The sequence below is a fragment of the Salmo salar genome, chromosome ssa21 (genome assembly GCF_905237065.1).
Source record: "Salmo salar chromosome ssa21, Ssal_v3.1, whole genome shotgun sequence".
NCBI lineage: Eukaryota > Metazoa > Chordata > Actinopteri > Salmoniformes > Salmonidae > Salmo > Salmo salar.
In genome coordinates, this window is record NC_059462.1 from 23,403,690 (window position 1) to 23,427,935 (window position 24,246).

The 24,246-nt window shown below is 41.4% G+C and overlaps 1 protein-coding gene across 1 annotated transcript; it reads left to right on the forward strand.

Annotated features, from left to right (window-relative positions):
- Positions 1-16,538: 16,538 nt before the first annotated feature.
- On the forward strand, positions 16,539-21,913 carry jam2b (junctional adhesion molecule 2b). Its single transcript, XM_014164584.2, has 10 exons — positions 16,539-16,790; positions 18,714-18,779; positions 18,895-19,005; positions 19,237-19,386; positions 19,500-19,687; positions 19,815-19,923; positions 20,162-20,272; positions 20,358-20,376; positions 20,516-20,555; positions 20,738-21,913. Exons 1-10 carry the CDS (start codon positions 16,742-16,744, stop codon positions 20,774-20,776), a joined length of 882 nt encoding a protein of 293 aa, XP_014020059.1. The 5' UTR covers positions 16,539-16,741; the 3' UTR covers positions 20,777-21,913.
- Positions 21,914-24,246: the final 2,333 nt, after the last annotated feature.

Consider the following 24,246-nt stretch of genomic DNA (forward strand, 5'->3'; position numbering starts at 1 on the left):
GTCTCTTCTTATTATTGGTGTCCTTTAGTAGTGGTTTCTTTGCAGCAATTTGACCATGAAGGCCTGATTCACGCAGTCTCCTCTGAACAGTTGATGTTGATGTGTTTGTTACTTGAACTCTGTGAAGCATTTATTTGGGCTGCAATTTACAATTTTCTGGTAACTCTAATGAACTTATCCTCTGCAGCAGAGGTAACTCTGGGTCTTCCTTTCCTGTGGCGGTCCTCATGAGAGCCAGATTCATCATAGTGCTTGATGGTTTTTGCGACTGCACTTGAGAAACTTTCAAAGTTCTTGAAATGTTCCGCATTGACTGACCTTCATGTCTTAATGTAATGATGGACTGTCGTTTCTCTTTGCTTATTTGAGCTGTTCTTAATATGGACTTGGTCTTTTACCAAATAGGTCTATCTTCTGTATTCCACCCCTACCTTGTCACAACACAACTGATTGACTCTAACGCATTAAGAATGAAAGAAATCCCGCTATTTAACTTTTAACAAGGCACACCTGTTAATTTAAATGCATTCCAGGTGACTACCTTATGAAGCTGGTTGAGAGAATGCCAACAGTGTCTAAAGCTATTATCAAGGCAAAAAGTGGCTACTTGTAGAATCTCAAATATAAAATATATTTTGATTTGTTTAACACTTTTTTGGTTACTACGTGATTCCATATGTGTTATTTCATGGTTTTATGTCTTCACTATTATTCATCATGGTGGGAAATAATAAATATAAAGGAAAACTCTGGAATGAGTAGGTGTATTCAAACATTTGATTGGTACTTTATATACTGAACAAAAATATAAATGCAACATAAAGTAAAGTGTTGGTCCCATGTTTCAGGAGCTGAAATAAAAAATCCCAGAAATGTTCGATACGCACAAAAAGCTTACTTCTCTTAAATTTTGTGCACAAATTTGTTTACATCCCTGTTAGTGAGCATTTCTCCTTTGCAAAGATAATCCAATGCCACAGATGTCTCAAGTTTTGTGGGATCGTGCAATTTGAATGCTGACTGCAGGAATGCCCACCAGGGCTGTTTCCAGAGAATTGAATGATCATTTCTCTTCCATAAACTGCCTGCAATGTCGTTTTAGAGAATTTGGCAGTACATCCAACCAGCCTCACAACCACAGACCACGTGTAGCCATGCCAGACCAGGACCTCCACATCCGGCCTCTTCACTTGCTAGATCGTCTGAGACCAGCCACCCGGACAGCTGATGAAACTGAGAAGTTTTTCTGTCTGTAATAAAGGCCTTTTGTGGGGAAAACATATTCTGATTCGCTGGGCCTGGCTCCCCAGTGGGTGGGCCTATGCCCTCCCAGGCCCACCCATGGCTGCGCCCCTGCCCAGTCATGTGAAATCCATAGATTAGGGTGTAATGAATTTATTTTTAAATTGACTGATTGATTTCCTTATATGAACTGTAACTCTGTAAAAAAATTTAATTGTTGCATGTTGTGTTTATGTTTTTGTTTCGTATACATTTTAAATACATTCTGTAATATGTTTGAATGTATTAAAAATGTATTAAATATATATTTTTTCAATGCATTATTTGGCCAATTTTAAATATTTCACATGCATCCTAGAAAATGTTTCAAGAGGAACCCTCTCTTTGATGGAATGCACATATTACAGTATGGCTTTCATGTTTTTATCAAACTTCTGTGGGTCAAAATTGCTATTGATTGTAAATGTTTTTATGTCTGCAAAATACAACATTACAGTCATCAAGTGGTGAAAGGGTTCAACAGTATAACATTCTTCAGAGGAACACTGTTTAGTGACTGTGACTAACCTGGCCTGAATGTGTTTAATCTCCAGATATGATTGAATAAGGTTGCCATTTTCATGTAATGCGATGCAAAGCTGGTCTAGATTTCAACGCCAGTAGTAGATTGGAGTTGTATTGTGAGGGCTGATCTCCTAAACCCTGCCAAAGGCCCGGTTCCCGGTACATGAACAATGACCTTGTTTCTGATCATCACCCAAACAGGCCTCAATTGTCTCACAGTGAAAGGTTGCCTTTCTCAACCACTGGCTGTAATTAGACAGAGAGAGAAAGAGGGATGGAAGGGGAGAGAGAGCATGAGTGCCCATTTCAGTTTGTGTTTGTACGTGAGAGAATTTTGTATTATGAGTTTGCATGTGATATCTCTGTGTGCGTGGTAATTAGTGATTCAAATGATTAGACAGGGTTGATTGTCACCTGAGAGCTGCTAATGTTGCCTCTTTCTCAGAAGCCCATTAACAGCCTCTGTAGTCCAATGGAAAATGAGTCACACTCATACACAACTATGTATGAGTCCCAGCAGGCTTTATTGTGTGTGTGTGTGTGTGTATGTGTGCGTGTGCGTGTGCGTGCGTGTTTGAAAGGGTGCTAAGCTCCACTAATTCTGATGGAGATCTGTGGACGGGCGTACAGTAGTTCAGTCTATTTTCGCAACTTCTCAAAAACACTGGCACATATTCACACAGATACACTATTTACCATCCCAGGGGACAATGAGACAGAGTTAAAATACTAGAGCTGGATGTGTGCAGCCTTCGTCACCATGGGAGACTGTTGGCCCGGGAACAAACACTCGCTTGGACAGAGTGGCTCTTCCCTGATCCAACAGACGACATGCAGGAAACACTGGAATGTTTGGAATTGTGAGTCTGATGAAGAGAAAGCTGTATATGGGCTGTGCAGTGTATGGGTCTAATATGTATGTGAGTCATTTATGGGTCTAATATGGGTTGTATACACTGAGGGTACAAAACATTAGGAACAGCTTCCTAATATTGAGTTTTACCGCCTTTTTCTCTTAGAACAGTTTCAATTCATTGGGGCATGGACTCTACAAGGTGTCGAAGGTGTTCCACAGGGATGCTGGCCTATGTTGACTCCAATGCTTCCAACAGTTGTATCAGGTTGGCTGGCTGTCCTTTGGGTGGTGGACCATTCTTGATACACATGGGAAACTGTTGAGTGTGAAAAACCCAGAAGCATTGCCATTCTTGACACACTCAAACTGGTGCGCCTGGTACCTACTATCATACCCCGTTCAATGGCACTTACTTATTTTGTCTTGCCTGTCCATTCACCCTCTGAATGGCACACATACAAAATTCATGTCTCAAGGATTCAAAATCCTTCTTTAACCTTTCTCCTCCCTTTCATCTACACTGACTGAAGTGGATTTAACAGGTGACATCAATAGGGGTTCATAGCCTTCACCTGGTCAGTCTATGTCATGGAAAGAGCAACATTTTGTACACTCAGTGTACGTGCTGTGTAGTGTATGGGTTGTATGTTGTCAGTAAACAGTGCTCAGCCAAAGCTCCCCCCAGACTGCCCTTTGCTATGACCCTAAAGCTCAGCTATAATGGAGTCATATCAAAAAGGAGACCAATGAGCAAAACCCACACTAGAGAAGCTAGTCATACTATTTACATAATTAATTAGTCACTTATATAACCTTTACACTAACTTATGAACATAGTTCTCCTGTCTTCAAAATATAACAAGTGCCTTCCTATAGCCCTAAAAGTAAAATAAATAAATAATAATTTAGAAATAATATCTTACAGTGTGAATGTTTAAGAATGGCTTTCACCAAGTCAGGTAACTGAATCCCGAGTTGCTCAAACTAGAAACTTCCTGAGATTCAGAGTGGAACTGACAGTTGAGAGGCCATAGGTTCAAGAGGGGCCACAGGTTCAAAGTGCAAGGGTCACAGAATCTAAGACCGCTGTATTCCTAGAGCTTGGGATAGAGGATGAACTTAGGTACAGATCTAGGATCAGCTTACCCTCCCCAAATCCTCAACATTGGGGTGAAGAATGCAATCTGACCTTAGATCAGTGTGTAGGAGCAACTTTGTCCTCTAAAATGTCTGCCTTCCTATAGATCTAAAATATATATTTTTTTATCACTTAGAAATAATATCTTAGTCAAAATCAAATAACATTTTATTTGTCACATCTGCAGAATACAACAGGTGTAGACCTTACCGTGAAATGCTTACTTACAAGCCCTTAACCAACAATGCAGTTTTAAGAAAAATAAAATTATTAAGAAAAATATTTTCTAAATAAACTAAAGTAAAAATTAAAAGAACAATAACGAGGCTATATACAGGGGGCACCGGTACCGAGTCAATGTGCGGGGGTACAGGTTGGTCGAGGTAATTCAGGTAATATGTGCATGTAGGTAGGGGTAAAGTGACTATGCATAGATAATAGATAATAAACAGTCTGAACGCAGTGTTTAAGAATGTCTTTCACCACTAACTCAGGTAACTGAATCCCCATTGGCTCAAACTGGAAACTTCCTGAGATTCAGAGTGGAACTGATAGTTTAAGCTACAGGTTCAAAGTGCAAGGGTCACAGCATCCAAGACAGCAGTGTTCCTAGAGCTCAGGGTAGAGGATGCACTTAGGTTCAGATCTAGGATCAGCTTACCCTCCCCAAATCCTCAACATTGGGGTGAAGAATAAAATCTGACCTTAGATCAGTGTCTACTAGGGGCAACTTTATCCTACTCCGTTTCTAGACAGGGTAAGTGCAGACGAACACTCGCAGATCTCAGCATGGCATATTATTGAACTTCCCTTTTCCTGAATAACAGAAAACAAACAAATGAATAATAGCCCACCTAACAGAAGAGCAAAGTATTATTCAATTGTATACGTCATTATACTATCCATAGCTAACCTTCCATTCACCATACGCAATATGGATGTATTTTCAAGAAAACACTGCATGATTAGTTGGCTTCAGTCATACGTACTAACTACCAAAAGCTCCAGACCGTCCTCCACTGGCTCTTCAGGCAGCCAATCCTCAGGCCAGTGGAGGCCAGTGGAGACCAGTCTGACAGAGCTAAGAATAGAAAATGGTGTCTACACAAATATGAAAAAACACAGGACGCACACACACATGCATGCTCACAAACACTCACGTCCAGGTAGTGCAGCCCTCACACCCAGGTGCGTGTGTATTTCCAATTCTGCTGAAGCATTAGGTCCATGACCTGTCTGTGGATGGTCTGACTGGTGATGGACGTCAGGTGGCCACGAGGGAAGTTAGCCTGGCAGTAGAACTGCAGAGGAGCAGAGAAAACACTGACTAAATGTTTACGTTTGTTGAATTAGAGATGGTGAATGATTCAAAAAGAGACAAGCTGGAGAGATTGAGAAAACTAAATACAACATGAAACAGGAGGAATGAGTCACCACTCACCTCTGCATCAGCAGCCTTTTTTGTGCCTCTGAAGAATTGGTAGCATTTACCCTCTAGGACCACACCACTGCAGGAGCTCCTCCCTATGGTAGAAAGCAGAATTGCAACATGATTTTACATGTGCGTGTGTGGACCTCCTCCCCCCCTCTCCCTCCCACCCCTCTAACCTGTGGGTTCAATACGGGCCATGTTCTTCATTAGCCCCCCCCTTCCCTATTTAAAGACCGCCTCTGAGGGCTCTGGCTCCACCACCATGTACGCCGCTCCGTCCATCATGGGGCCCTCGCCATGCTTGGCTGCTCCATGAGAGGCCTCTCCCTTACTCGAAAGCCCTCCTCCAATAGCAAACTCTCTTCCCTAAGAGTCTTCTCCCCTTCTAAGCAGTTGTCCCAAACTGTAGGGCGAGGGTCCATCCCCACCCCAAAAAAGTGTTTTTTTTAATTATTTTTTAAAGGAACTCAGTCCGGCTTTAAACTTACTCTTGAAAGCTGTAATAATAGAATGTACAAGGTGCAATTTAGAAATTGGGTAGTGCATCATCAGTTCCTCTTGCCACGTTAGTCATCACATACCTTAGAGGGCTATTTATAACTTGACATGTCCAGATCAACTAACAGATCAATCCAGCTAACGTTTTTTTTATGTTGTTTCTTAGTCCATAAATATTGTTGTCATTTTTTAGTCACTTGAATATCACATGAATCCACATTAGACATGGCAAAATGTATAAAATTGCAAGAAAATTAGCTTTAAACATGCAAAATTCTCTCCACCAAAAAGAGAGGTGTGAAGAGTTTGTGTCATGAACAGGGCTTTTGCCTATAGAAATAGACGTGGCACTTGGGCGCACGCGCTGGGGGGGGGGTTTGGGAACCCTTGTTCTAGAGGATCCAACTCCGTCATTGGTTCTTCTAACATCACAGCCGAGTCTGTCCTTGGATAATGCAGAGTGAAAGGCGCCTCCCATATTCCAGGTTCCAGCTCCATGATGGGTTTCTCAGCCAGGAAGTACTCCCCTCTATCTTAAGCCCCATGTCTTGCATCAGTTCCATCACTGGCTCCTCCCCCGTGATGGTGTAATCTGTCATGATTGGATCCTCTCCAAAGGCTATCTCCCTAATCTCAGGCTCCAGCTCCATGATTTGGTTGTTCCGCCATTAAATACTCATCGTCTTCCTCCAAACCAGGTCCCTCCCCTAGCAATGGCTCCAGTTCTGACATTGGCTCCTCTTCTAGATCAAACTGATACATAATCTCTGGAGCCATCTTGTTGTCATCCATAGGCCTGCCTCCTCTCCCGTACTTTTAAATCAGACCGGCCTCTGGTAGTGGTTCCAACTCCATGATTGGCTCTTCAGCCATCACATATTCACCCTTCATAAGAGGGCCCTCCTCTTGTCGTGTTAGCCCCTTGTCCATTGCAAGTGCCATCTCCATCTCTGCCTCCATTTCTAATTCAGCTGCCATTTCTACCCTTGTTTCCATCTGTACTTCTGGTTCCTCCATCTCTGGCTCCTCCATTGCCATATTTGGTTCTTCCATCTCTAGTTTTCCCATCTCCATATCTGGTTTTTCATATCTAACCCCTGCTCTGGATCTTGTATCTTCTTCGTCTCTACTTCTTCCATCTCTAGTTCCCCCATCTCTGGATCTTCCATCTCCATCCTCAGTAGGTCCTCCATCCTCATATTCCATCTCCCGCTCAGGCTGAGCCTCCTCTGCTGCTGGACCTACCTCCACCAATTCATCTTCCATCTTCCTCCCGTGTTTCCTGCTTGACAGGGCTCACAGGGATCTGTTCTTCTGGTTTCTCCTGCTTGACAGGGCTCACAGGGATAAGTTGTTCTGGTTTCTCTTGCCCATCAGGTTTCACAAGGCTCAGTTCTTCTAGTTTCTCCTCCTCGACAGGGCTCAGTTCCACTAGATCCTCCTGGGTCTCCAGCTCCACAGTGTCTTCTGTCTCTGGTTTCTCCTGTACCACTGGCATCCATTCAGTTGGCTTTTCATGTCTTACTGGAATCACCTGCACTTCCAGGCTGGGATCCACTAGATTTTCCAGCACCAGGGGGCCCAGTCCTTCGGGTGTATCCTGCACTGGAAGGCTCAGTTCTTCTGGTTTCTCCTCCACTGGATGGTTCAGTTCAGCAGGTTTCAGCTGGATTCTTCTCACAATTGCCTCAGGGTTCCAGCCAGCTGGTTTTAGCTGTGCAGTGGGGCCTTGTCTGGCTAGGGGAAAATGGTCTGCCTCCACCATGTGTCCCTGCTCTGGGAGCCGGTCTTTAAGTACTGGGTAGATCTCTCTCAGGAGTAAAGCTGGTTTTGGTGCTGCTATCCATTCATCCATGGATCCATAGGGTCTCGCCAGAGCCACAAGTACTTAAAAAATTACAAGTACTTAAAAAAGTATGTATTTTTTTACCATTACCTATTTTAACCAGTGCAATGTTTTTTTAAATGGCTCTAGAGCCTAAACACTAGTCATAAACATAAATTGTGGTCTGACATCACAGATAACAGGAAGAAAGTTTGATTCTCTAACTTTCACTTCAGTATTTAACTTCACAAAAAAATAAAACATTTGGAAGGAGAAATATGAATTATTGAGTTATTTTGCTAAGACATCACAGTCAAGCACCTAAAATACATCAGGAACATTTTGTGTCCCTTTGATATTTTAAGTTGATATTGTATACCAATATTTAGAAGCGTTATAGTAAAGGAAGTGCCCTTTAATATAGACCACATGGAAAATTCTATAAATCTGATTTTTTTTATATGAGAAAATATGTTTTTACGACTTCAACCCTGTTATGTGCACTGAACTCTTGTTTTAATATGGTGAAACTATAACTTTTTAAATATTTTTTTTCAAAAGAAACATTGAACATATAATAATCATAGAGGAAAAGCAGGTGAGCTGGTTCTACTCTTTTTGGACCCTAGTTTATGGTGGAAAACTGATCGTGTTGAGAAAAACAACCCTGATAGGCTAGAAATTCTTTAACAAATGTTTAAACAATATATTCAACTGCCCCTCCCTGTTGCACACAACAAGCTTGCATCCCCCTGTCACAAGTGGATTTATGGCTGATTTAAGATGAAAATCACAACCCTGTTACTTCAATGGCATTTTATTGGCACTTACTATAGACTTTTTGGGGGTTTTACCCCTTAAGATGAGAAAATTTTTTTTCTATTAAGTTAAATTAAAACCTCTTTGGGCTAGTGTCCCACCTCACCAAAATCCGGTGAAATTGCAGAGCGCGAAATTCAAAATACAAAATTCTTAATATTAAACATTGAAAATACAAGTGTCTTACATCGTTTAAAAGCTTAACTTCTTGTTAATCCAGCCGCTTTGTCAGATTTCAAAAAGGCTTTACGGCAAAAGCATACAGTGAGGGTGTCATAAATGTCGTAAGGGACAGACCAAGGCGCAGCGGGTATAGTGCTCATCTTTCTTTATTTAGAGTGAACACTCAAACAAAATAAACAAACAACCAAAAACAGTTCCGTAAGGCACACAGGCTATACAGAAAACAACCACCCACAAACCCGAAGGAAAAAAGGGCTGCCTAAGTATGGCTTCCAATCAGAGACAACGAAATACACCTGTCTCTGATTGGAAACCATACTCGGCCACACATAGAAAACAAACATAGAAAATGACAACAAGAACAAATCCCCTCTAAATAAACCAACCCCAAAACACACAAAAATAACACCCCCTGCCACGCTCTGACCATACTACAATGACAAATGACCCCTTTACTGGTCAGGACGTGACAGAGGGAAAAAAGTATTTGATCCCCTGCTGATTTTGTACATTTGCCCACTGACAAAGAAATTATCAATCTATAATTTTAATTGTAGGTTTATTTGAACAGTGAGAGACAGAATAACAACAAAACAATCCAGAAAAACGCATGTCAAAAATGTTATAAATTGATTTGCATTTTAATGAGGGAAATAAGTATTTGACCCCCAATAAAACTCCCTTTAAGAGTGTGCTCCTAATCTCAGCTCGTTACCTGTATACAAGACACCTGGGAGCCAGAAATCTTTCTGATTGAGAGGGGGTCAAATACTACAGCAATACTACAGCCAAAATGGGAGCCACCTAGAAAAACGACAAATTCTAGCTCATTTTTCAAAAAACAAGTCTGAAACTCTTTCTAGAAACTGTTGACATCTACTGGAAGGCCTAGGAACTGCAATCTGGGTGGTATTCCTTAGATTTTCTCATAGACAGCCATTTCAATGAGTGGTGACCTCAAAAAAATGTTTTCTGGATGGATTCTCCTCGGGTTTTCGCCTGCCATATCAGTTCTGTTACACTCACAGACATTATTTTAAAACAGTTTTAGAAACTTTAGAGTGTCTATCCAACACTACCAATTATATGCATAGCCTAGCTTCTGGGCCTGAGTAACAGGCAGTTTACTTTGTGCACCTCAGTCATCCAAACTTCCGAATACTGCCCCCTATCCCTAAGAAGTTGTTAAACATATGCTCTTTATGTCAGAATGTAAAAAATAGGTGAAATTTATATTTTCATTCTGAAGTTACAGTACCCAAAATGTACTCTATTCGTGGAAATTCAGCTACAGATGTAGCACTGGCGTACTACTATTTAAGTGATAATGCCCGATTAACTGGTGTTTGGAGGATATATTGGCAGGGGCCTTGTTAGGAAACTGTGGCAATATATCCTCCAAACACCGGCTTCGTGGGCATTACCACTTTTATACAACGGGTTACGATCATATTCCAATAATGATTGACAGATTTTCATGAACGTTATTTTGATTAATTTATTCATACTATTTCATCCTTCCACAAGATATAGTCCCGACACAAATCTAGGGTTGCTACCCAAGCCGGCTGGTCGTTCGTTCTATTGGTTCGGTTGTCAGAGACGCGACCCAGTCCTTCAGTCTTTTTGTTCTGTATTTACGGACGTTCGTTCTAAATGTTCCATTACCATACTTGCTAGCTAGCCAACTACGGCTAACTTAAAGTCATGTCAACATCAAAAATAACAGTGGCCGCTTTTGCATTTGTTTAACCTGTTTTCTAGTGACATTTATTTGGACACATCCATAACAATGAGCTAATGAGGCGTAATTTCACCTGGCATAGAAAATGTGCTTTCTCATCAGGACACTTGTTCAGAGGAGCTAGCTAACAACACAGCTAACACAATCACTTCAAACACTGAAACTGTGAAGACTGAAAGCTAGCTGCACTTCATTTCGTTTTACCTTTTTTCAATTGACATTTCTTTGTATATATCCATAACAAATTATGCCAGCTGATTCATGATTTCGACTGGCTGAGAAACGCTGTCTGTCTGTCTCATCCTGACTCACGACCCCTACACGTTCATTACTATCAGACAGCTGGAGATCGAATTTGAATATTGAAACAATGTTGCAAATGTCGGAGAGACAGACAGCAAGGTTTATACAAATCTCCGCTGTTGAAAACTAAATGTTAGTCTAAAAGAAATGTGAGATAATGTCTTGATGCTTTTTATAGTGGAGATCAAGTTTCTAAATTGCTTGGCTGGGCTGATGAGACAGTGGGTTGCGCAGTCAGATGGAACAGAGTACATTTTCTATTTTATTTATTTTTTATTTAACCTTTATTTAACTAGGAAAGTCAGTTAAGAATAAATTATTATTTACAATGACAGCTTACACCGCCCACTAACCCGGACAAAACTGGGACAATTGTGCGCTGCCCTATGGGACTCCCAATCACAGCCGGTTGTGACACAGCCTGGAATCGAACCAGGGTCTGTAGTGACGCCTCTAGCACTGAGATGCGGTGCTAGAGGCTCAAGCGGCATTTTAACATCACAGATTTAGTATGTGGTAACTTGTGGAATAGACACCGGCTGGAATGTGGTTTAAACCAATCAGCTTTCAGGATTAGACCCACCCGTTGTATAATTGAAGTTTAAAGGATTCTAAAGTTTGTAATTTCCTCTTTGAAAAATGTATAAACCCCTACAAAAATGCCCATTAATTATAATCCACATAATTCACATTTCCTGTTGCTGAAAGATACTTTTTCTGATGTAGCAAACTGGCTCAAAATAAGATACTACTGTACTAGTGTTGCAAACAGAGTGCACACAAAACATGTACTAGCACAGAGGAGCCACAGCGATCTGGCAGAGAATGGTGTTCAACTCATTTGTCATGCATTCAAGCATTCAGCACACCACTATGTAGAAGAACAAGAACTTTGGAAACCATTATCATAGTATTCTGATTATAGAATATTTTATGAGAGAACTTAGAAAACTTTATAGAACATAGAAATGTAGAACTTCTGAGACACCTTACCTGCGAGCTTAACAATAGCAAGACCAGAGTCTTCATATTATTCTAGACAGGGAGATAAATAACACTTAGAAACACAGAGTACGCAATTTGTAGGATTTGGTATGCAAATTTGTTTCCCTCCATTAGTTTAGTATGATATATTACGTTACTTTAGGTTACTTTATGAATGGAATAACGGTCGTACAATATCATATAAATGAGAGGATCTAGAGTATCATACGCCTTACCTGGTTGTACAATATCATACTAATTGCATAATGTGCTTATCATACATCTTGGACGAGGTATGGCATTATACGTCTTTCTCTGAGGCCAGGCTGTTTTTTCATTGTAAAGGTTATCAGAATTGACATAAAAGGTCAGGAGAAGGATTAGCTAAACTGCTACAGTTGTCCCTGAAGAGATTCAAACATGCAACCTTTGGGTTGCTAAGCGGTTACGGCACACGCCATCCTCCCCGACCGACCTCCCTACATTAGTTTATGTCTAAACTAACGAGACCATTAGTGTATATCATACGTCTTGGAGGTACGTAAATATACGTATAATATCCCTCATATCACTCTGATGCCAGCCTGAACTGAACAAATCAACAACCTTGCTCTTTATGAAGAAAAAAAAGTATACTTTTATGCTTTGTTGTTATTGCCTGTGAATGTAGTCAAGGTAATGGCTCCAATTGTCTACTTTGTGATGTGTGTCTCTGTATGAGCTTGTTATGAGCACTCCTGGCCCTATAAAGAGCTGGTCCTTTATTACCCCCCAGGCTACAGAATGGCAATGTAACTGTAAAGTGGTCATTGTTTTGTAATCCTGCAATTGTCAATTTCCTTTGGGTATTTTGTGATTAAAGATTTAATGACAATGGACTTGGCCAAACCTGTTTTCTGAAATGAAAATGTATGTCAGACAGCAGTACAATATTGGTTAGTATGATCCAATCCCACTAGGGATCAACCTCCTGATTCAGGTCACGACACAACAGCGAGGTGTCTGATAGGACACTGGACAAGAGACTGAGGTTCAGTCTTAAAACAACCTAATAGTGCCTCCCCTTCAGTGTTTATTAGTTTAGTTTACAGTCTTCCCTGTGGCTCAGTTGGTAGAGCATGGTGTTTGCAACGCCAGCATGGTGTGTGCAACGCCAGGGTTGTGGGTTTGATTCCCACGGGGGGCCAGTACAACAACCAAAACATTTATGAAATGTATGCATTCACTACTGTAAGTCGCTCTGGATAAGAGTGTCTGCTAAAATGTAAATGATTTAGCTCCTAAAGAAATTGCTAGCAAAAACAAGGAATTATGCTGCATGTATATCTTTATCTATCAGCCTGTCATTAATCTATCACTCACGTTTTGTTTCGTGAACTTTGATCTGCTACTTTATTTATTGCAGCTTTGCATTTTGTAATCAGTCTCTTATCCATTCTAGTGGCCTTACAAGAAAAGGTAGTAAATATGGTAAAAATACTGGTAAAGCTGTTGATTAATGTTTCCCTGTGGTCAGAGGGAATGGTTGTGGGTAACGGCAATGGGGTTTCCTGTCAACCCCTCCATCGTGTGTGTGTGTGTGTTGAGCTAACAGCAGCAGGGTCCTCTCTCAACACAGCAGCTGCACAGACAGTGGCTTGGAAACAGGTGCCACAGCAGTGTGTGTGTGTGTGTGTGTGTGTGTGTGTGTGTGTGTGTGTGTGTGTGTGTGTGTGTGTGTGTGTGTGTGTGTGTGTGTGTGTGTGTGTGTGTGTGTGTGTGTGTGTGTGTGTGTGGGTGTGTGTGAATGCACCTACATGTTAAATGCATAACAGTATGTACTTGGCTGTGTGAATGTGAGTGGTGAGACACATAATACCCATGATCTAGGGGAGCAGAGACACAGTAGCCCATCCAGCTGTCCCACTCTGATCCCATGTGTGTGTGTGTGTGTGTGTGTGTGTGTGTGTGTGTGTGTTGTGTGTGTGTGTGTGTGTGTAGCCTATTGACCTCCCCAAAGCCACCTCTGTCTAAAGGACAGAACAATGGCAGTGTGTTTTCTCGACTCCATCTGTGTGTGTGAATGCGCTGGCACAGGAGGTTGGTGCCACGTTAATTTGGGAGGACGGGCTTGTGGTATTGGCTGGAGCAGAATTTGTGGAACGGTATCAAACACATGTTTTCCATGTGGTTGATGCCATTCCATTTGCGCCGTTCCGGCCATTATTAACCTGTTTAGGATAGGGGGCAGTATTGTCACGGCCGGATAAAAAACGTACCCGATTTAATCTGGTTATCACTCCTGTCCAGAAACTAGAATATGCATATAATTGTTTGATTTGGATAGAAAACACCCTAAAGTTTCTAAAACTGTTTGAATGGTGTCTGTGAGTATAACAGAACTCATATGGCAGGCCAAAACCTGAGAAGAATCTTAACAGGAAGTGCCCTCTCTGACCATTTCTTGGCCTTCTATACCCTCTTTATCGAAAACAGAGGATCTCTGCTGTAACGTGACATTTTCTAAGACTCCCATAGGCTCTCAGAAGGCGTCAGAACGTTGAATGATGACTCTGCAGTCCCTGGCTGAAAAACAGTAGCGCATTTGGATAGTGGTCGATCTGAGAACAATGAAACAGGTGTGCGTGTGCACGTGAAGAGTCCATTTTACATTTTCAGTCTTTGAACGAAAACAACGTCGCCTGGTCGGAATATTATTGCTATTTTACGAGAAAAATCGCATGAAAATGGATTTTAAACAGCGTTTGACATGCTTCGAAGTACGGTAATGGAATATTTTGAATTTTTTTGTCACGATACGCGCCAGCGCGTCACCCTTCGGATAGTGTCTTGAACGCAAGAACAAACGCAGCTATTTGGATATAACTATGGATTATTTGGAACCAAACCAACATTTGTTGTTGAAGTAGAAGTCCTGGGAGTGCATTCTGACGAAGAACAGCAAAGGTAATCCAATTTTTCTTTTAGTAAATCTGAGTTTGGTGAGTGCCAAACTTGGTGGGTGTCAAAATAGCTAGCCATGATGGCCGGGCTATCTACTCAGAATATTGCAAAATGTGCTTTCACCGAAAAGCTATTTTAAAATCGGACATAGCGATTGCATAAAGGAGTTCTGTATCTATAATTCTTAAAATAATTGTTATGTTTTTTTGTGAACGTTTATCGTGAGTAATTTAGTAAATTCACCGGAAGTTTCGGGTGGGTATGCTAGTTCTGAACGTCACATGCTAATGTAAAAAGCTGGTTTTTGATATAAATATGAACTTGGTTGAACAAAACATGCATGTATTGTGTAACATAATGTCCTAGGAGTGTCATCTGATGAAGATCATCAAAGGTTAGTGCTGCATTTAGCTGTGGTTTTGGTTTTTGTGACATTATATGCTAGCTTGAAAAATGGGTGTCTGATTATTTCTGGCTGGGTACTCTCCTGACATAATCTAATGTTTTGCTTTCGTTGTAAAGCCTTTTTGAAATCGGACAATGTGGTTAGATAAAGGAGAGTCTTGTCTTTAAAATGGTGTAAAATAGTCATATGTTTGAAAAATTGAAGTTTTGGGATTTTTGAGGAATTTGTAATTCGCGCCACGCCCTATCATTGGATATTGGAGCAGTGTTCCGCTAGCGGAACATCTAGATGTAAGAGCCATCCGCAACTCAGCAGCCTCCTGTAATGTCCAGCGACTGTCAAACCAACACCTTAACTGTTACGCCAAGAGGTCCAAACCTCCCACTAGACCCCGGTCGGGGCTACACCCGAATTCGCTACAATATACTTGATTGGTTTCATTGACTCTCCCCTTTAACTGCCCCTAATTGACACATTTTTAGCTACAACTTCCAAGTCCGTTGTAGAGGATCAGTTTGCGCAAAGTGAGGTGTAGTAGAATTACTGATCTACAAATTGCATTCCCTGCCAAATAAAAATGTTTGTGCGATTAACATTCGCAGAGCTACGTCTACCCTGGTTCAGGCCTTCCCCCCGCCAAACACATGCACAACCAGACATTGATTGAATAACTGGAGACAGCTTGTCTCAATTAAATAACATTTCCTAGGATTTTCTACCTGCAGCAACACTAGTGGATAATGCTGGAAATACCAGTAAAAGAAAAGTGCCTCAAAAAGCATGGCCCTACTTATAACAACCACACATTTTAAAATAAAAACATAATAATATCTAAATTTGCAAAAACAGTGCTGTAGCCTAGATTGTACAATGAGCACAAACACAAATATTAATGTTATCACAACTTAGAACTTGTTACTTCAACAAGACAACAAGAAAAGTACACCTTTGTCACAAATTGATAGAGAAAATATGTTTGCTACATATAGAAAATTACAAATTGATCATCACTATTTTGGCTACTGTAGGCTATATCTAACATACATGATAGTAGCAATGACACATTAAAGCTGTAATATGTAACCTTTTGGGCGACCCAACCAAATTCACATAGAAATGTGTGTTATAGTTCTGGCATTCATATTGAAAGCAAGTCTAAGAAGCAGTAGTTCTGTATTATGTGTGCTATTTCTATACCTTCCATTTTTACGTTTTGTTTTGCATCTTTTAAGTTCGTTTTTGGACACCAGCTTCAAACAGCTGAAAATACAATATATTTCACAGCAGTTTAGTAGATGGTACAGTGATTCTCTACACTATGCTTGCTTGTTTTGTCACATAAACTGAAATTAGGCTAACTATTAGAATTTTTTCAACCAGGAAATGGTGGATTTCTGCATAGTGCATCTTTAAGTCCCACAACTTTTAGAGAACGTGGTGTGGTGGTTGTGTGCTTGCTGGGTGGTGTATATATATATATAAATTGGCCAATTATTCGATAATAACGTTGTACATAACCGTTTACTGCCTACACACACGGAAGAGGTAAAATCCTCTTCGAGGACAAAACGTTTGCCCAGTATAGCCAAAATCACAGACGCGTGTGTCGTCGTGAGCGCGCGCCTGAGTCTGATCTCCGCTAGATGAAATGGTCTCCATCGGGAGCGCGCACATAGAAAACTTCAAGAACTTCTGAACGTCTGGAAATGTTTCAGTCTTGTCTGGAGCGAACGTTCTCAGACACTCAAATATCTTTCTAGGATATTTAAATTGACTGGACACTGTTTACTCGTTTGGAAGAACTATGGACAGCATGGGGATGTTGTCTCTTATCTTCCTCGTCTCGTTGCAGAGTGAGTAGATGGAGATGCAGACTTGTATATGTTTTATCTTGGTGCAATCGATATTTTGTCTGAAAATACAGTGGTGTAAAAAGTACCCATTTCCCATACTTGAGTAAAAGTAAAGATACCTTAATAGAAATGTACTCAAGTAACCCAGTAAAATACTACTTGAGTAAAAGTCTACAAGTATTTGTTTTTAAATATCCTTAAGTATCTAAAGTAAATGTAATTGCTAAAATATTCTTAAGTATCAAAAGTAAAAGTATAAATCATTATATAAAGCAAACCAGACAGCACAATTTAAAAAATGTTTTACAGATAGCCAGGGGCACATAATTTACAAACGAAGCATGTGTGTTTAGTGAGTCCACCAGATCAGAGGCACTTCATTTTCCATCATAGTGTTTACCATAGCAGTGCCTCTCAAGCTGTATGTGTGTGTGTAAGCTATATATATGCATTGCGTGTATTGTATGTTCTTGTGTGTATGTCCCTGAGACTAAGCACACTTTAAACAGTTGGATTTGGTGAAGTGTGTGTAATGTGTTTAGGGATTGGGCTGGGAGTGGGTTGGGGTTGGGAAGAGTGGAACGGGGATCATACAGATCTTCTATTTACATTAGACCCTCTGATGCTGTCCAAGCCCAGAGACCCAGAGATCTAGAGGCTGATGAAAGGCCAGATCTCTGAGGGGCTCCAGGGTTCTGGAGAGCCAACCTCTCTGATGCCTGGTGTAGGCAGGCAATGGTCCTGTTTAATGTTGGCGATAGCCCCTCCATGACCCAGCTGCTAATTGGCCGGAGATGCAATCAATTGCTATCTGGAAGGTTATAGGCTGTCTGTAGTGTTTGAGGTTGTTCTTCCAAACGGCCATGGGAATCGTTATCACTGTTCACTGGTCCAAAGAAATCTGATGTAATATCAGCAATTACAGTTAGGTTAGATGACTGATGTTGTGTGTGTGTGTGTGAGGTAGAGAGAGAGAGAGAGAGAGAGAGAGAGAGAGTTAAATACCCTCTGTTGGTGTAGAGTTACTGTGATACAGAGGGGCTTTGTATAGAGGGGACCCCCCCCCCCCCCCCCCCACAAACACAGAGTAAAAAATATTAAGGACAGGGACCTTGAAGTGATAGTGGATGACCAGCAGCCATCTCCATCTACTGTCTGCGTGTGTATGTAAAAGTATAAAAATGTATGCACTCAGGTAAGTCGCTCTGGATGAGAGCATCTGCTGAATTACTCAAATGTAAAATGTGTGTGTGTGAAAGAGAGAGAGAGAGTATAAACAAATCATCTCCCAGATAATGTTTGCCTGTGTTGATATTTGCGTGTTGTTTCAGTATGCGTGTATTCCTATGTTAGTTTAAGTGTGTGTGTGTGTGTGTGTGTGTAGGTTAATCAGGTCATGTAGAGATCAGTGGTCTGCCATCCATCACCTCCATTCCTCCTACACACGACATTCCTGCTGGTAACACCAGGCACCAGCGCATATCCATTCTGTGGGTTTACTCTGCCTCGCTCTGTGTGTGTGTACATGTGTTAGTGAGTGTGTATAGTAAGTGAATGAGTGTTTGCATTGTGTGTGTGCGTGTCTCTTTGTCTGTCTGTGTCTGGATTTGTGTCTGCTCTTTCTCAAACAAATATCTTCTGAAATACCCCCCTCAGCACAATCTGGACTGTGTAGTACAAATCTCAGTTCAGTCAATGTTTACATAAAGTTTTTGTATTTAAGAAAGAAAGTTAGAAGTTAGAAACGCTGCTACAAATAGTTAATGTTGAGTGCTGCTGTGTGTATTATTTACTCTTGAATCACCTCTCTCTCTCGCTCTCTCTCTCTCTCTCTTTCTCTCTCTCTATCGCCCTCTCTCTCTCACTCTCTCTCTCACTCTCTCTCACACTTTCTCTCTTGCTAACTCTCTCTCACTGTTTCAGGTCCTGCCTCGCTCTCTCTGACAGTGAGCACCAGTAAGGCCAAAGTGGTGGTCCATGAGAACACAGGTATGACAGGAGGAGTTAGATGATGAAGAGGAGGGGAGGGGAGGAATTGTGAGAGTTCATGAACTGTTTGTTCACTGTTTTTGTCTCTCGCTCTGAATTTCTCTGTCTCTGTCAGACGCTGTGCTGTCCTGTCAGTTCAAGACAGAGAAGGAGACTAACCCTCGTATCGAGTGGAAGAAGAAAGGGAAGGACATCACCTTTGTTTATTTCGATGGCAAATTCAGCGGTGACCACTAGACCTCCCTCTCTCTCATTCTCCTCGCCTGTCTTTCTTCAACCTTTTTCCTGATTCTACTCTACTGCACCGCTCCACCTCTCCTCCATCTCTCTTATCTCTTCCCCTCTTACACCATATCTTACACATTCCTCCCCCTCTTATCTTGTTGTTTTTTTCTTCTTTCCTCTCTCTACACTTTTTCTCTCATCTTTGTAACCCTTGACACCTGTGGTATACCAGGATCCTTTGCAGGTCGGGCCAAGATTGAGGGTGCGACGGTGACGCTGCACGCCGTTACCCAGAAGGACTCTGGGCTGTACCGCTGTGAGGTCAGTGCTCCAGCAGACCACACCAACCTGGGAGAGATTAACGTCACCCTCAACGTACTGGGTAAGAGTGTGCGTGCGTGTGGATGTGTGTGTGAGAGACAGATTGAGGGTGTCTGTGTATTTGTGCTGAGGGGCCTTTGTGCTGTCGTTAGTAATCCTATCCTCCTCCCCCAGTGCCCCCCCACACCCCGTCCTGTGAGGTGCCCAGCTCAGTTTTGTCTGGGGCTGGGGTAGAGCTCCACTGTAAGGATAAACTCAGTGTACCCCCTCCTACCTACATCTGGTACAAAGACAACAAGGCGCTGAGCACCACACACACAACTGACACCTCCTTTAGCATGGACACTGACAAGGGAACACTGGTGAGTAACATGTAATGGAGGTGGTTCACGTGCCTGATCAAAGGCACGTTAAGGACGTTTTCTCACACTGCACACTCTCTTTCTGACCTCACCGATTCTCTACTCTCTCTGTGTGTCTCCCGAGCAGAAGTTCAAGAGTGTGTCCAAGGCTGACTCAGGCCAGTATCGCTGCGAGGCATCCAACAGTGTGGGGGCGCCGAAGAGCTGTGTGGCCCATCACATGAAGGTCATAGAATGTATGTACAATCCTGTGTGTGTGTGTGTGTGTGTGTGTGTGTGTGTGTGTGTGTGTGTGTGTGTGTGTGTGTGTGTTTAGAATGTTTGTGGAAATTTGAACCCTTTTTGTCTTTTCTCTTCCTTTTTGTCACCCTCTCGCTCTTTTCCAATCATCAATCATGCTTATCTTTCTTGCCTTTCTCTGTTCTCTGTCGGCCCCTATCCCATCTCTTCGTCCCTCTGTACCCCCTCTTTCAGATCAGTTGAGTATGATGACACTGATAGCCGGAGCTGTAGGTCTCTTCCTGCTCATTGTTATGTGCTGCCTGGGTGTGTGCCTCTGTCATCGACGGGGCTGCTGCAGAAAGAGTGAGTACTTACTGACTGACCTTGTGACTGACTGGTAACATGAACAATATTTTCTAACTGTCCTGTTCTTCATGTTTGTCAACAGAGAAGCAGAAAGGAAGAAGGTTAGTATTTCAGACAATCATTCTGGCAACTTATCATGGTGTTTTTCATTAGTTCATTTCATTAGTTATAGCTATCCTTTACAGAAAAAAACCTGAAAAATAAAATAATTCATTGTGGTGTTTGTCTTTTTTCTTTTAGCACCAATTCCTACAATCCACCTCCTCCTCCCACCAGAAACGTGAGTGTGGTCCCAACCCTAGTTCTTCTACTATCAGTATTGGCTTGGTAGAGAAGTGGTCATGTTTCACATTGGACTGTTCTTTGAGCAGTTGTTGACCACACCACCGTGTTGATAAGACTGAGTTGTTGATAATACCAACAGGTCTAGTGAACTGACGGATACTCTTTCCCTTTCTGCAGCCCAAGAACTACAAACACACCCAGTCCTTCATGATTTGAGGTTTCCTTTGTGAAACTCAAATCAAAGCTTGAAGCAGTGAAATCACACAAAGTCCCCCTCCCTGACACACACACACACACACACACACACACACACACACACACACACACACACACACACACACACACACACACACACACACACACACACACACACTGGGTGGATGGATAAGATTGTGCAACAGACATGTTTTAGCTTGTTTACACCACCTAGTGGCCAAAGGATGATGCACAATGATATATTTGTCACACAAAAACTCACATGCTGTATGTAACCTTCGCTTTTTGTGCTTTATAGCAAATTCTGCTGTTTATGACTGTATTGAGAAGCAACGATGTGTATTATTATTGTTGTTTTACAGAGATGCTTTTATGATTATGTTTTTAAAGTATTTGTTTGCGGCTTTGGATGTAGCCTACAAGGTTTTTGTGTGATGAAGGATATATGATGTTTCAACAGGTGTCTGTATGCACTGACGATTGTTAGATAGCTAGTTTTTAATTAAAGTTATTTTACCACATGATGCCTTCTATTTGACAAAATGATACGTTTGGCCATGAACCTCATACTGATTCTATTAAGTTTTAAAATGTTGTATAATTTATAAGGAACAAAGAGGTAGGTAGGTAGGTAGGTATTAAGTAGTCGGCTGAAAAAATGTACATATGTTTGAATGTTCAAGCTGTCATCAGGTACAGACTTTCCTCCAGTTGTTTTTTACGATTGAACCACCAGGTGGCAGTACAGTGTAGGATATTTACCTGGGGCAGACTGCACAAAGACCTTTGCAAAGATTGTCAACTTGTATACAGTATAATATAGTATCTATACGGCACTATTGTTCATTTTGTTATTTTATTGTTGTTCTGCTGCCTCTACATGTGGGGGTCTTGAACTGTTTTTCTGAGCATTAATTCAAATATTTGTAATAGTTTGTATGTGTCTGCGCATGCGTAATCTTGTTGGTGCACATGGTCTTGTGTGTGAGCATGGGCTTGCCACCTGTGTGTGAGCGTGGGCTTGCCACCTGTGTGTGAGCGTGGGCTTGCCACCTGTGTGTGAATGTGGTCTTGCTACTGTGTGTGGAAGGTGATGGCTGACAGCCAGAAGCTTGAAACAAAGTGTCCTCAAAGATGTGCCCTTGCCCTGTCTCTCTCTGTGCTTGCCTCTGTCACATAGCCTTTAGCCATGAATCACATTGCACCGAGAAAACAGTTAGCAAGGCAGCAGCATCACATCACACTGAGAAAACAGACCTTTACTCAGGAAGAAAAACAGGAAGCATCACAATAGAGTGGGGCCCAGGCTCCTGGGACATCACATCTGGAATGTATTCAGCAAGGTGAAGCATTGCAGATAGAAATGTAATGAATAGTGCTGACATGATGCTCAATTTAATTCTGCATGACAGAATATCATATCATGGCCCAGATTCACAAAACACTATTTAAGCAAAAATGTAATATTTTTATGAAAAAAATTAAAAAGAAGTTCAGGAGATAGTTCGTAAGTGCAATTCCTCAACAATATCTCAATATTTAATGATTTTCTTACAAACTTCTCAAATATCTTCTTACAAATCTTCTTAAGAGGTTTGTTGCTAGGCAACCGTTTTATCTAGCTAGCAATGGCAATCATGTTAGCATATTTATTGAGATTGCTGTTCTAAAACATGTTCTTGGGTTCAAAATAATCAATACTGAAACTTTCAGATGAAGTTTGGGAGTGAATTAAACATGTTCAATCGCTTTCATGAGCTTTTTCTCTCACTGCCCTCAGTTTAAGGTGAGGGTTTAGCTATCTGGGAATTAACAACATTTCCAACAACTTTATTTTCAAGAATCTAATTTCTTCTTAACTTTTTTCTTAAGGAGAAACCTTTTTGAGGAATAGCCACTTTGCTTAACTTTCTTCTTAAGTCTACTGTTAAGGAAAAAAATTGAAGTTTCTACATTTCTTCTTAATTAAGAAGGTTTTGTGAATCTGGGCCGTGTTCTACAAAACGTTGCTCCCTTCTGAACAGACAGGTGGCACAATACACAACTTCTGACACACCCCTCTGAGGAAATATCACAGTTCCTCCTTTCATTTTCATGCCTAACACACACACACACACACACACACACACACACACACACACACACACACACACACACACACACACACACACACACACACACACACACACACACACACACACACACACACACACACATACACACACACATGCTCAAATACACATACATAACCACATATGGTTTATGACTGTATGCAATGTAATGAATTGTTTCCAATATGAGTTTTCTCCACTTACTGTATTACATTTCCACAGAGCACACTAGAGTCTCTAGGCAGCTGGAGTTTGGCATAGACGAGGTGATGGAGTGGAGGTGTGTTTGTACTGGCAGGGGACCACAGGTTGTCCTCAAACATGTGCATGTGTGTCCATACGAATGCATGCAGGGATTCAATCAGGCTGTGTCCCGGCAGGCCCAAAACCAGGTACCTACACTCGTAGAAAAAAGGGTTCCAAAAGGGTTAGTCGGCTGTCCCCATAGGAGAACCCCTTTTGGTTCCAGGTAGAACGTCCAAAAGGATTCTACCTGGAACCAAAAAGGTTCCTCCTGCAACCAAAAAACATTCTTCAATGGGTTCTCCTATGCGGACAGGCAAAAAACCCTTTAAGGTTCTAGATGGCACCTTTTTTTTCTAAGCGTGTACGATCCAAATGAGAGTCAGGCGGAGCTGAGACCCGGTACCTTTGGTTATGCGAATGTTGAATTATCTAATGAAAAATGTAAAAAAAAATAAAAATAATAATAATTTTCCTCAGCCAACAACACGAGTAAGCAACAGAAAAACCAGACAACCCCATAGTAGAATATATTCAATTTGTCAGTTTGTCGCATTCTATGCAAGAAAATAATATTCCTGTCAGGGATGCTTTCAAATTTTGATTGCAGGGAGAGAAACATGCATTCCCAGTCACTGTACAACATTCTTAATGCAGTCGTGGGAAAATACACCTTTGAAAGCAGTTGTGATGGCCATTGATAAAAGAAGCGCCTTAGCACAGGGGAGACCGGAGCTTAATGAAACACGGGTCAGGTGTAGCCTAACAGGTAGGCCTACTTTATAATCACAGTACACTGCCAGTGGAATGTTTTTTGGGGACATTCAAGTCGTCAATATGTTGCTAACTAGCAACAAGATAATGTTTAGATTTTGTGATCTAGCTAATGATTAGCCCAATAGGGTAAATGCGGATGGGCAACCCTCAGCCTATTTATTTATAGCCACTATGCTGCATCAGTTGGGCTACGGGTGATAATGCTTATTGCTAAATAGCACAGTTGCCTGATAATATGGACCAATATGTTATTGGGCTCATTTCTGCAGGGGAATGGTCTTGTAGATGTCAGCATCATTTTATTTTCACTCATTTTGGAGTAGAATATCCTTTTAAATA